A 14,962-nucleotide genomic window follows, 5' to 3' on the forward strand; every position below is an offset into this window, starting at 1 on the left:
AAACATCTATAGTATAATTTCCTCATCACATTATAGAAACACTTTAATGATAGTTAAATGCAGAAGCCACCAAAATGGACCCAAGTCATGCAGATCCAGAATTCAAGAAGTATACTCGAGAGGAAGTAAATAGACATTCCGAGATTGAATTGGTTTTTCTTCCGTCACAACATTCCCAGCAGCTGTTAGCAATGCCCCGAGGATACCACCTGTGAAAGACTCACCAAAAAAAAAAAAAAGCGTTCTGCGGGAAAAGGAGTCCAATGAGTTGCCCCTCCTGTCTTTTCCATTGGTTTTCCTTAGAAAAGAAGAAAAAACAAGACCATGTTTCATGAGTGCATTGAACTGGTACACCAGCTTCTGTATACTTGTCATTAGGAAGTACGGGTCTCTTTCAGTGCAGAAATTTTCAAACTGCTCTAAGATTGCATGCTTTCATAGGGAAATGAAATACTAAGGTGGTCAGTGTCCTGCTGGCCTTCACTATTGTACTTCTGCCACCATCTAAGAAGACAAAGCCATTGGACAGCTTAGGTATCAACTAGCTAATGTAAAGGAAGGAAAATCAGGCAAAGAATATACAAAAGCAGTTTGTGTCCCCAGAAAAAGAATGACCAGAAATCCTGGACAATGTGAGATACCATGTGTTAACAACCCATCCTACTATGTGTGCTCGTTTGGAAAAGAGACAAGAGACAAAGTTCTGAGCTAAAAATGAGTGAGGGTACAAAAATATCCGCACTATTCATGTCACCGTGAAAAATACATTGAATAGGCTCTTGCTTCGGCTGCGTTTTGAAAATTGAAAGTCATGGAACATAAGATTCGGTTTTAGTGACCACGTTTGATTGTTTCACTCCATCTGTGTGAATAAACAAATAAGTAATAGCAATTAATTAAAGAAGCCAAGTGGCAGTTTCATTCTGGGACCACCGTTTAGTGTAAAATGTGCACAGGAGTTAAGGGGAGTTATTTGCTTCTCAGTCACAGGTGTCAACTTGGAAAAACTTATTCCCAGCTATTGATACATCAAAGCACAGAGAAATATGTAAGCAAAATTTGATTAAAAAATTGACCCTCAGGGGGCGCCTGGGTGGCACAGCGGTTAAGCGGCTGCCTTCGGCTCAGGGCGTGATCCCGGCGTTATGGGATCGAGCCCCCACATCAGGCTCCTCCGCTGGGAGCCTGCTCCTTCCTCTCCCACTCCCCCTGCTTGTGTTCCCTCTCTCGCTGGCTGTCTCTATCCTGTCGAATAAATAAATAAAATCTTTAAAAAAAAATTGACCCTCAGGGTCATTCCAAAGGTCCAAAGAAGACAAGTTTGATGGCATCAGTAAAGATTAATTCTAGGGAAACCATAATCTCTGTCATAAAATATCACTTTGCTGAGCCTCTTTCTGGAGTCCTTCCTCCTAGAGAGCCTGGCCTGAATAAGGATTACAGCAATGGTTTTGTGATATATGACTTAACACACCAAACAAGCTTCTGTGTATGTATATATAAGAAAAGAGACCCCTCAGTGGAGCCCATAGCACTGACATGCTTGACATTCAGCAGTGTGATCTTTTCCAACTCCTACTAAGCAATTTTTGGAACACTGTGGAAAAACTAAAACTGTTCTTTTCACAGTCTTTCCTGGCAGGGAAGAAAGGAGTGCAGTCCTCAGGGCTGCTTGATGTCTTGTCCCCATGCAGATTCAGTGCAAAACTCAGAGCCTGTGGCCACACGGCCTCACCACGATCCGTGCCTTGGCAGCCACGGGATCCCTTTAGCCTCTCTCCTTTGGTGTGTCTCTAAGACACGAAAGCATGCAGTGTCCTGCTCTTCCCGTGACCGCCGACACAGCCAGTCTGGCTTTTTGTCTTGCAGGTTGTCCAGGAGGAGATCCCCATTCCTTCCAGCTTCGTGAGGCTGGGTTACCTGAGCAGCCGCACCCCTGGGTATAAAACCCTGCTCCGGATCCTTCTGACGCATTCGACCATTCCCGTGGGGATGATAAAAGTACACCTCACGGTGGCTGTGGAAGGGCGACTCACGCACAAGTGGTTTCCTGCTGCGATCAATCTCGTCTACACATTTGCTTGGAACAAGACCGACATCTACGGACAGAAGGTTTGGGGCCTGGCAGAGGCTTTGGGTATGTTGAACTAATTGTATGTAAATAGCAGCATTATGTTCACAAAACAGAAAATACTAGTTGCATATTAATTTGTATGTGGAATAATTATGTACTGAAACATTATGGTTTTCTTTTATTTAGGGGATCTAAGGCATTTTTTTCATTCAAACCACTCTCTTTGGACTGATTTAGAGTTCCCTTTTGACAGATTTTTGCTTCAAAACTAGTTTAGTTCTCCTCTCAGGATGGCTGCATGTCAGTGGCGTCACACACTGACTTGTAACTGTCTCCAGAGCTGACTATTGCCTTCTAACTGTGACCTTTGGTGTGGCGTTCTTTAGGCCATGTTTTTGGGTTTGACATTTAGACTGTCATTTCCACTTAGAAACTACAAAATTTTAACTTATAGGCATCTCCACTTATTATCTCTTCTGTCTAAGATGGTTAGACTCGATTAACTTGTTACTTCAGTAGGTTAAATGCAAAAAAAAAAAAAACTCACCTTCCTAGTCCTTTTGATTTTCTGTTATTTCAAGACTTTTAAACCTAGAATCTTCAAGATAGTAGGGACCTTTAGAGGTCCTTTGGGCCTACAGTTCTCAAATATTTCATTCTGTCAGACAAATGACATTTTAAAAAATTAGACTGAAACAGACTTCCCAACTTTTTATTTTGCCAACTAAGAATATCATAAATAGAAAGGAAAAAAAAAACCCTACTACAATCTACTACTCGCCTACTGCTACCGTAATTTCATCAAGGAGAGGGCTATCTTAACATCAAAAAAGGAAATATTCTGTCTTAAAAAAATGACAGTAAGCAATCTAATAACACTGATGCTCAGAGACAGACAGACAGACAGACAGCAATGTCTTGTTCTCCCTCTCACTCTGTAGAAGACCAGGAAAACTTCCTAAGGGACCTGACACAGGTCTGTGGAGTCACAGCTGGGAGCCATTGATTCGTGTGCCTTCAGGCAATATCTCATGGAAACCACCCTTGGACAGATGAGAAGACTATTTTTAAATTTCTCCAGAGGAGATGTTTTCATATCCTCCCTTGGAAGTGTCTATCATGGAATAACTCCCATATAACTGACATATATCTTTTAGACTGTGGTGTGTCAATTGCCTCCCTTTCTTTCCAGAGGAAAACTAACAGAGGGGGGGGGAAACAAAGACCGGTGACTCTTCTTTGCTGGAGAGATCCTCATATATTCAAATAATTAACTCCTCTCGGCTGGACTTTATTAGAATGCAAGAAACATAGAGTGGTTCAGATTTCCTCAGTTAGTGAGTTGTTTTAAAGACATGGGAACGTAAGAAAGAACAGGAGAAGGCGTCAGAAAACTGCAGCCTTGCTGAAGATACACTGTAGTCCTAGGAAGCCAGCATCCACTCTGTCAACATAGCAACAGCTCTAGTTGTCCCCTGTGCAGCAAGAGGCCACTGCCACCCTCCATGGTGACTCGGCTACACAGGTGCCTGAACTCCTCACTTCTCCTCCCAAAATAACTACCCTCCCTTCCTCTCGGCTCTTCAAACCCCACAGTCTGGTGACTTGCTCTGTATCTTGCGTCCAGATTCCTCTTAGAATATCGGATTGTGTCAGCCACAGAGTAAACACCCTAAGCAGAGCTCTACCCTTAGGCTAACTACCATCCCTCGAGGTTGTTGGCCAGCCTATGGACTCCGGCTCGATCCCTATTTCAGTGAGTGCAGTGGTTAAGAGAACAACTTTGGAGCCGGACTCTCTCCATGGGTTCCAATCATCGCTTGTCTACTTACTAGCTATGAAACATTGGGCCCGTGAGTTAATCTCCAGGTGCCACAGTTTCTCCGTCTATAAAATGGGTATCATAAAGAGAATGCTACTCATAGGTTATTATACTAGGAGGATTAAATGAGGTAAGTAACGTGAAGTGCTTCACACACGGTAGGCACTCAACCGACGTTCAGCACTGGTACTGTTTTTGCAGCTCTGCTGGTGGCCAGAGTATTGGGATCACAAGGTATAAAGCATGGAGCCTACACAGGTGTTTGTTGTCTCAGCTTCTCTAAGTAGGGAACTGGGTGTAGCAGGCAAGCACTGAGTAATTCTCCATTTTCCCTCCTTGCCACATGCACACACATATTCTCTTCTCTACCCTTGTCTGGGCTATGAGAGGCTGGCTTCTAGGGACCTCATTGCCTGGACTCGTTCACTCTCTGGCTTCCCATTTGATATGGTCAGTGGGTGGCACCATCTGGTGGAAGGAGAAGGAGGTCAGGGTATTTACCCCTGTCCCTGCCTCATTGCAGTTCCTGCAACAGCTACAATAGAAGATGGCGGCTCCTGTCCAGTAGCCCCTCATCCACATCCCCAAGCTCTCTAGTCTTCTGTCTCATCATTCCGTCCCTTTGCCCCTGCAAACCCAGGAGGCTTCTCAGTGTTGCCAGTCCCTGAGTGGGTCACCATCGCTTGTCGATTCCCTTAACCCTGCTCATGCTGCTGAACTCTCTGCCTGAACACTTGAGTGTGATGTGTGATTCCTGCCGGGACCTTGACTGGTGCATACTCAAACCTCATGTTCTCTCCAGGATATTGTCCTAAGGGCTTTGTTTTCCAATTCCTTATTACCCTCCACAGAACCCCTGCTGAGTCATTGACTTTTTTGTTTGTTTTCACTTTTTTCTTAAGTTGTGACGCTTAGCGGTTTACCCAGTACTCTCATGAAGAGCTGACCTAGACAGTGTCTAGCAGCTGTTTCTTGCCAGGGTTCACATAAGCGTGGTTCAGCCTTACTTTTTTAAATAGCGGCTTTATTGAAATATAATTCACATACCACAAAGTGCACCTGTGTAAAGTGGACAATTGAGTGATTTTTAGTATTTTCACAGTGTTGTACAACTATTAGCAATATCTAATTCCAGAACATTCTCAGCATCACCCCACAAAGTAGCACCCCACACACATAGCAGTCACTCTCCACTCCTCCGTCCCCTCCAGGCCCACCAGTCTCCTCTCTGTCTTTATGGATCCACCTCTTCCGAATATTTCAAACAAATAGAATCATCCAGTATGCAGTGTTTCACATCTGGCTCCTTTCTCTCGGCATAATGTTTCCAAAGCCCATCCGTGTCAAAGCAAGTATCAGCGCTTCCTTCCTTTCTATGACTGAAGAATAGTCTTTTGCATGGATACCACATTTTGTTTGTTCATTCAACTGAGGGACATTTGGGCTGCTTTACACCTTTTGGATATTGTGAGTGGTGCTGCCATGAACATTCATATACAAGTATTTCTTTGACTGTCTGTTTCTACTTACTTCTCAGGGGAATATACCTAGGAATAGAACTGTTGGATCATATGGTCGTTCTGTGTTTGACTTGCTGAGAAACCACCAAACTGTTTTCCATGGTGTCTGCACCATTTTATCAGCCTTACTTTATGCATAAAATGTGTTACTTCTCTTTCTTTTAAATACCTCCAGTGCTAAAGATTCTAAAATTTTCTTCCTTGTTGTAGTTGAGCACTCTTAATGACTTAGCCTCTAATATGCCCATGGATTATTGAATAAACAACTAAAACACAAAGAAAAGCAAACACTTTCTGGTATACACACCGGTGATGAAGCCTCCATTCCTACTGTTTGCCAATAGGTATTAGTTTACTTTCTGTTCCTGCAATCATATTCCTGGTCAAAACTTCCTGAAGCATTCTAACTATAAAATGGCCTTAATTAAAATGCTAAAATATATGTCGTTGGTTCATTTTTAAGGCTAATAACAGTAACAAAAGCAAAAGAAATTTGATCTACTCAGAAATAGCCAAAGAGAGAGGGAAAAAAGTATTACTCATGGTATTTCATGTGCACTTAAAGGACATATTTTTTTAGGGCAGAGAAAGAGCACTGGCAAAGATCTCAAAATAATCAAAATAGTCAAAATAATTTCAAGCATGGTGCCTAAAATGGAATATGGATTATTTACCTTGTAGGAAATGTCCCTGATAATCATGGTTAAAGGGACTTTTATTTACTACCTAGTCTCCATTTCCATATCCGTGGAGACTAAGAGAATTTCTTGACAGCGGTAAAACATTAGAGCAGGTGGTAGAATGAAGTCAGAGAATCTCATTCCCTGCAGACAGATCGTGAGCACCTTAAGAACACAACAGACAATAAATAGTTCAGGCCATAAATGAGTGGAGACAAAAGGATCAAGTATGTGCCCACTGAGCTCATACCTTAAAAGAGATGACTAAATTTAACAAACAATGAAGAAAAGACTTAGTCGTACTCCTGCCCGTATTTTATGATCGCTTGACTAATGTGAGAAGAAACAGACTAAATTTTGCACCAGATATTAACAACGGTGCTATATATGTCACTTCTCAGGTTTGCTGCAGATTCAGAGGTCCTAGTTTAGGCTTTTGGCAGGCAGAATAATGACCACCCCCCCCCAAAGATGTTCATTCCTAGAATCTGTAAATGTATTATGTTACATGGCAAAAGAGAATTAAGGTCACAAATGGAATTAAGGTGGCTAATCAGCTGACCTTGAGATGGGGTGATCATCCTGGATTATCCAGGTGGGCCCAGCGTCATCACAGGTGTCCTTAAAAATGGAAGTTGGAGTCAGAAGGGGAGGTCAGAGTTAGAGGAAGGTGTAACTGTAGACGAAAGGCTCAGCAGTGTCAAATATTGGTAACCTTGAAGATGGCGGAAGGGAGCCAAGAAACAAGGATTTTGGTGGCCTCTAGAAGCTGGAAAAGGCGAGGAGATGGATTCTCCCCTAGAGCCTCCAGGAGGAGTGCAGCCTGCTGACACCTAGATTTTAGCTCAGTGAGACCCATTTCAGACTTCTTACCTCCTTAACTGTAAGATGATAAATCTGTCTCATTTGAAGCCTTTATGTTTGTGGTAATTTGTTACAACAGTAATAGGAAACAAACCTTGACCAATATTCATACAGTCCCAGTTACAGCAAGGATTTGGGTTAAAACTATGGCTAGAAAATTCTCCCACTCTTCTTCCCTTTTCATGCCAGTTAAATATGAACTGCTGTCCCACCCATTTCTGGGTGATGGAGAAAGAGGAGATCAGCTTTAAACAAGCTGAATTTGAAGTGATGGTGAATATCTACATTGAAATGTCCACTTAGTTTGTGGGACTCTTGTTTCCCACATAGCTCAGCTGTGGGGAATTGGTGGCATTCCTAAGGGCTAGGGTGTCTCAAAAGAATAGAGGGTTGAGGGACAGCCACCGTGAGAAAGCAGTGCTTGAGATCCTAGAGTATCCTGCCATTTTGTTGTTGTTGTTTTTTTGCAATGCAACAGATTTTGCAAGTGGAGGGACAACACCAGAGTGAATAAATTACCAACAGAGATTGTGTGAACTACTTCCTTGGCAAAGTATCAATGGCAACTGATAAGATTGATTAATCCAAGTACAACATTGATCAAGGAGAAGAGTAAACTCACCCCCAGGGTTGCAGTACAAAAACCAGAATCACTAGTTCGTCCAGCTTAAAGATTTTGTTGTCTGATATACAGAGAAGACGCCCCTGCTAAAAAACTCCATCTGTGCATTTGAAATAATTTGGCCCTAGTACTTGATTCTCTAGCTCTAAATAAGGTATGATGTCTGGAAATCATTGTATATTATTTAGTTTCTTTCCCAACTCTGCTGCTTGCAAAACAGTGTAAAAAAATCATTATTGTTAAGTTCACAGTGCTGTTAAAATTCTAGAGACGGCTTATTTAATTTGACAAACTGGCTTGTTCGGGGGCTCTGATCTGCATCCATTATATGAATTTTGTCAAAATAATTCCCTATGTCCGCCTGGGTCTGCATACATTATCAATATGTAATAATGCATTCTGCCCGGTCTTCATTTTAATTAAATTAAATCGCAGCGGTTTGGAGTCCTGGAAGTTCAGGAAATCAGCCATCGCCTTTAGTAGCACTGCTATAAACAATTCTATTTTTTTCAAGGTTATTGGCAACAACAATTACATAATTATTTAGTACAGTAGTTTGGCAAGAAACAGTGGTGTTGCAGAGAGAACTAGACTTCCTAAAGGTTCACAGTGCATAGGAGTCTGTCTAAATTGTGTTAGAGAGAAACAAGGGAACATTAATAGTAATAGGTGCTAAGCTACGGTTGCTTTGTGCACACAAAACATCCCCGAGAACGATGCTTTAGTGTTCATAAATTTCCCTTCAGTAAAACCTACGCAGGCTGGGCAGCCACAAAAATCGCAGCCACTGAATATTTTAATAATAAATGGGTAGTGCTTTACAATTTGCAAAGTACTCTCACGTACATGATCTCATTTTAATCCTTATAACATTCCTGCCTGGTAGGCATAGGGCGAGGACTATGATCTTCGTTTTGCGGAGGGGGAAACTGAGGTTCAGAAGGAGCGAGGGACTTGCCTAAAGTCCTCTACAGAGCAAGGATTCAAACTCGGATCTCCCGATCCTGAGTTCTGCACGCCTTTCCCTGCTTCCTCTCTGCACTAAATCGACCAACCTACCTTACTGAGCACCCAATTCAACGCCCCAGTGGCTTTCTGTCAAAGAAGCTAGCAGAGATAATAATCTTTCATCATTTCTCTCCACTCATGAATTCATAATCGTTAACTGAGAGCAGGGCTGTTTTATCCATTCAGCTTTATAGGCATAGCACCAAGGATATGAGTTTTTCAAGGACCTGCGAAAATGTTTGCAACCCGAAAAAGAAGTATATTGGCACCAAAATATGAAAAGAAAACCAGAAAATCAACATTAATAAATGTTTAAATAAATGTCTACAAAATGAAGCATTATGTCAGCTTGTCAACTGCTTCTCAATTTTCACACTTGCATATGAAATATGTTTAATGCAGGGTATGGGTTGTGGGTTGTATCCATTTTAATATGTTTGACAAGATGTGAGATACGACCTCCAAAAGTAAGAGTGCCTGGAGCCTACCAGAATTTTTAAATGACCCTGATATTCTGGTAATCAGTGGTCTGTGCCCATTTCAAACTGCTGGTCACACCCATTTGTAGATTATGAAATCCGTTTGGTGAGTTGACCAGTATTTTTTTAATGGAATAAAATGGAAGGGAATGGAATGGCATAGAACAAAACTGAACAGAATAGAAAATATCAGAATGTAAAGCTACTAGGAGAGCATTGTTGGAAAACTTGGCTTCAATTACACGTGTGTGTGTGTCTTCCCATGTGTATGCTGGGTCACAAATGACTTTCAGGCATAAGAATTTGGAAGCCATTGGTAAGATGACATAGTCAAGACACAGAAAACTTAAATCATTTTGCAAACCATATGTCCTATTTTCCAAGTCAGCATTTATGATTGTTTTTGCCTTCCAGTCCCCTCTACCAACCCATACCAGAGCAGGATGGAGATACCTCTCCAAGATTCGGTGACCATATAATTTATCATTCGAACCAAGATACTTTTGAGAATAGAAGGGGATGCTGTTCATAATTACATCAAGACAACAATATACCTGGGTGCTGTTTTTGGCCAGTCAGAAAAAGGGGTACTTCTCCTTCAAGGCTATACCTGGCCTCCCTCCAGTCTTTATCTCTTTAATTCAGAGCAAATAAAATGTTATTTATTTAGCGCTTCTGAACTGTGGGTCTTGCCCTTTCTAGCTGTGATCTAGCATAGCCGGAAGAAGCACTTGCTTATGAGTCACTGGGTTTAACTCTGCTTCTGCCGGTTACTCGACAGATGACCTTGAACTAGTCACTCTACCTCTCTGACTCTATCATCTCATCTGTCAAATGGGAGTAAATATATCTTCCTCATAGGTTTTTGTGAGTCTTCAAATTAGGTAATATACACAGAAATGTATTTAACTGTTGTGTGTTATACAAATGTAAGGCAATATTATTTTTATGAGAGTTATTAAGAAGGCCGTGAATGAAAGTTCCAAAAGATAGGTAACTCTTCAGGGTCTGGCCTCTGTCAAATGACAAATTATCCTACCCTGGGTAATATCCACTGTATCTGCAGTGCTCGGATCACCTGCATGGCACATAGAGCAGCTCAGTAAAGGTTTGCTGAGTCATTAAATAGCAGCCCCCTTCTTTCTATTATAACTTTGTATCCCTTTTAATCAATCACATTGTTTTAAAAGATAACCAGTGCATTTTCAAGGTGAATCTACTGCTTAAGTACCGGTAGAGAATAGTAATCTTTTATTTCACACTGGGAGGGGGAAGGGGTTGTTCTTCATTTGTTTTTGATACACTAGAGAGAAACTCACCCTCCAGCCACCCTGACCTTTTTTAAATCTCCCAAAGATACCAAGCCTCAAGACCTTGCACACATGCTGCTCTCTCTAGAGTATTCTTCCCTATACTTCATAAGGTAAACCCCCTTCTGCATAAAGAGGCTTTTCCTTGTTTCTCCATTCCACCTTAAATTCTCTTGTTACACTCACTGCTAATGCACTTCATTTTCCCATCATAACATTTACCACTCTGTGTGTGTGTGTGTGTGTGTGTGTGTGTGTGTGTGTGTTTTGTTTTATATTTTGTTCTCGCACTAGAATGTGAGCTCCGTGGAGCAGGGGGAAGCAGTGGTGGGGGAAAGTCCTGTCTTGTTCTGTGTTCTTCATCCTCATATCTCCAGTTGCTGACAAGAGATACCCATTAAATATTGCGCATTTGTTGAATGACTGAACAGACAAGTGAACAAGGACAGAGGCTAAGGAGTGGACCCCTTGGCCTTGCCTATGTAACAGGATGACGCGCCTCCAGGGGCGAGGACAGCTGTGCCCAGGTACACGAAGGCACTCACAAACGTGAGTGTGAGCCAGGACATCGTCCTGCCTTCGTGGCACCTCGGCCCTCCATGCTCTGGGTTCACGTCTGCGCAGCAAGGCTTGAGCAGAGCAGCCGGGAAAATATCCCATTCTATTAGATTTCAGTGTACAGGGCCTCTCGTGTGGCTACCTCACCGCTGGACGCTTTTTACTTTTCCTCCTGTACTTTTTCTTCGTCCAACTGCCTCACTTTTAGCACTCTCATGTCTAAACCTTATTTTTGTAAACTACTAGGGTATCGATCCCACGTATTACCAATTCATTAAAAAAAATAACACATCATAAGCAAATAGTTTTTTTAAAAGAATTATTTATTTATTTATTTATTTATTTATTTATTTATTTATTTGAAGGGCGTGGCGTGCAGCAGAGGGAGAGGGAGAGAATCTCAGGCAGATTCCCCACTGAGCACGGAGCCTGACAACCCTGAGATCATGACCTGAGCTGAAATCAAGAGTCAGACACTTCACCGACTGAGCCACCCAGGCCCCCTGAATAGAGTTAATTTTAGGATCACAAAGATGGTTCAACATTAGGAAGCCTATTGCTATAATTCACCACCTTAATAGATTAAAAAAGAAAACTATGTGAATATTTCCATAAGTGCTGAAAAGGCACTTGATAAAAATTCACCACCTGATTCTGACACTCCTGGTGAGCCAGGAATAATAGATAAATCAACAAAGCATTTCAGGCCGCTGGGCAGTGTGTCAAACTGAGGAGCCTCTGGGGTCATCGTATCCTATGATAAATCACCAGAGAACAGGAAAAGGTAGAAGTTCTAAGAGCACATACCTGTTCTCCATAGATAACACTGTACCTATATAGTTTTGGTCTACTATTGCCGTGGCCTTCATATGGTTCCTTAGGTCTCCTGTCTTTTGTCGTTACTGTTTGTTGTTGTTTTTGCATTAATCTATTTTAAAAGAATAGGAAATGTTTATTGTTCTATTTAATGATTCCTTTTGGATAAGAAAGTTTTTATCTTGTTAGTTACCTTTTAAATGTCATGAAATTATTTTTAGATGTTCCTGGAGTTCATGAGGTAACAGGTCAGTTTCTCATACTATCAGACTACTTTTAATTATGTATTGCCTTCCTAAATGCAACCATTATGATTTCTGAAGCTGTTGAAAATCATCTGCTTAATCTTGTCATATTTTGCACATTAGCTTGCTTGCATAGCATCTTTACCTTGGCTGTTTATTGTTAGTCTCCTATCCCAGCCCTTATAGATGAATGTCCCAGTCACTGAATGGGATGTCAGGGGCACCATGGCCCTCAGCCTTCCTGCAGTCCCCACATTATACAAATGCTGCTGCTCGGAGAAGTAGAATGAGCCTTCAGTTCTTTTGCCCCATGTCCAATGGCTTTGGGGGAGCAAGCTGCAATCTTCCTTTATAAACCCGTATAATAAAGTCTTCTTCATAAGCCAGTGTTAATATTTGCAAGATAACTAACAGTCAAGTCCAAGGTGCGATCCTGTGACCAAAGGACAGAGCCCTCTGCAAATGTAACAGTCCTATCTTGACCATCAGTGACTCTTGGTGAAGAAACATCCCATTAATATCTCTGTGTGGAGGTGAGGGAGAGGACACAGGAAGACAGAATTCCAGACAGAATTAAGGGGGGTCGCAAGGGAGGCAGTCACATCATTCAGAAAACACATTCTGCTATATTAGTGGCTCTTTTCTCACCTGCCTTCCCAATATATACTTTCCAGCATGGGACCACTCTACCAGCTCCTGGGAAGTAGAGTCTGGGACACCCCCCCCCCCGTTCCCCACCTAGCTTGGCCCACTGCCAGACCTCTGCAACTCCTCTGCAATGTGGATGAATAATTATTTTTTCCTTCCCATTCCACTGTTCTTCCTCATCCGCACTCCAGAGTGCCAGATGCTGAATCTGTGGCCTGTACCATGCTCTGTCGATGAGCAGATGTGACAGGCAACAGGCCGCCCTGGGAAATGGTGGTGGTCCGTGCTGTCACAGTACCAGGCAGAGTGTAATGTCGGGGCTCAGCATTTTCATTGCCAGCCCCTGAATAGCCCCTCCCCCCTATATTTAATTATATGAAAAAGAGCAGGCATTTAGTGCTTGACAGTCTGCCTCCATGAGAGAAGCCTAAGATTGGTTGCTTCTGTATTTGCCAGTTTCCTGTGCGTTTGGAGAGTAGCTCAGCTCTGTGGGGTGAAACGTCTGCCTTCTCCTAAACCGATTGCAAATTCTAGGATTGTGTTAAAGTGGGCTGCTGTCAGAAAGAAACCTTGCCTTGTTACTCTGAGCAAGAAGCCACATGCAAAAATACCCCAACACACAGCCGTTCTCATTAAAGTTAGTTGAAATTTTGGACAAGTCTTAAGTATAAATTATAACTTTATTAGCTCATAGAGCTTTCTCCCAAGAAAGTAAACCTAATAAAAATTAGAGGGAACTTATTAAGTGGCTGCCTTGTTGCTATTTGCCATGACTAGGGGGAAAAAGTAATATCATTGTGGGGTTTGCAGCCAATGCACTTTTTTGTTGTGGACTAGAGAGCAATTCAGAGAGCAGATATGAGGTGAAAAGAGTATGTCTCATTACCATTGCATTGAGAACTCTTTAATTGATACTTTGTATAAGCATTTCCTGCCACAGAGTTAGGAGGATCTTTAACTGTTACGGAGAGGGAAAAATCCGGCTCCAAACCACCATTGCAGGTCACCAGGGCACACTACTTATTTGCAAAACTGCATAATCACCTTCCGGAGAGAGGATTCTAGGGGAGCTCACCAGGCTTGCAATGTACAAAAAGCAGATCCTGACAATGGTAGGGAAGGAGATGATGGCTTTCAGGGAACTTGTAATTGTCGCTGTGATTATTTATTAATCAAGACTTTTAAATGTTGGCAAGAGAAGCAGAAACCGTGTTACTCGACATACCAACATGGCCCTAAGTATGCTTTCTCACCACCTGATTTTACCAACATGAGATCCGGTGCTCTCTTCGGCTTTTGGGTTTAAATCCCCAACCAGAATCGATCAAACACAATCTTGAAAGAATGAACTTTGGAATCACAGAGTGTTAGCGCTCAAGGGGCACTGTAAAAATTACCTAGTGCAAAAGTCTTTCATCTGAGATCTCTATTTGGATTTCAGGAAGTCAGTGAACCTCCTAGAATTATATACAAAATTTTGTTTGTGTCTGCATTTTTCTTTTTTTTTTAAGATTTTATCTATTTATTTGAGAGAGAGCACAAGCAGGGGAGGGGCAGAGGGAGAGGGAGCAGGAGTGGGAGAAGCAGACTCCGTGCTGAGCAGAGAAGCCTGACTCGGCGCTCGATCCCAGGACCCTGGGATCATGACCTAAGCCACCCAGGCACCTCTCATCCGCATCTTTCTAGGAAGATTTTTAACTTTTATCAAATTCATAATAAAAGGTTCCCTGACCCAAGAGGGTCTAAAAATCATCAGTTCTAGTCCATCCTCCCCCGCCCTGACTTTCTTACCAGAGAAGAACGTGATTCTCAGAGATGCAGAATAATTCGCCTGACACCAAACAGCTAGTTAATGGCGGACCCAAAAGTTGAAGTCTTTTCTGACTCTAGCACTAAAACCAACTCTTTCCACTCTACCAGAGTTGTTTAGCAAGCACTGGGGGCCATGACAAGATATCCAGGAGATTGTTGACACCGGTGACTGTAACCCAAACTAAAATACCTTTGAGACCCTTTTCCATCACTGAAATTCTGTTTCCATCCACCTTAATAAAGAACAGCATTGACACAGGATGATCCCGAACTAATTTCCATTGAGAAATTATTTCCATTTTATGATTAGTCTTTCCCACTCCCCATTGATCTCCCTTGCTAATAATGCTTGGTTAGGGCTAATAATAAAATGAGTTTGCATTCCATGAGTCTTCACCAGCTGATGGCAGGGTAGAAGGGCATCCCCATCAGGACCAGCTACATAATTTGCAGGGCCCAGTGTTAAATGAAAATACAGAACCTTGTGTTAAAAAATTATTAAGG

General features: G+C 42.1%; 1 protein-coding gene across 1 annotated transcript in view; it reads left to right on the forward strand.

Moving 5' to 3' along the window:
- TENM1 (teneurin transmembrane protein 1) overlaps nt 1-14,962 on the forward strand; it is a 760,590-nt gene that overhangs the window by 623,516 nt on the left and 122,112 nt on the right. The window contains exon 20 of the mRNA XM_087860146.1: nt 1,870-2,137. Coding sequence (XP_087716272.1) covers nt 1,870-2,137 — 268 coding nt within the window. The remainder of the gene's footprint in view (nt 1-1,869; nt 2,138-14,962) is intronic.

This window comes from Ursus americanus, chromosome X (genome assembly GCF_024610735.1).
Source record: "Ursus americanus isolate L20-20 chromosome X, mUrsAme1.1.p, whole genome shotgun sequence".
Taxonomy (NCBI): domain Eukaryota; kingdom Metazoa; phylum Chordata; class Mammalia; order Carnivora; family Ursidae; genus Ursus; species Ursus americanus.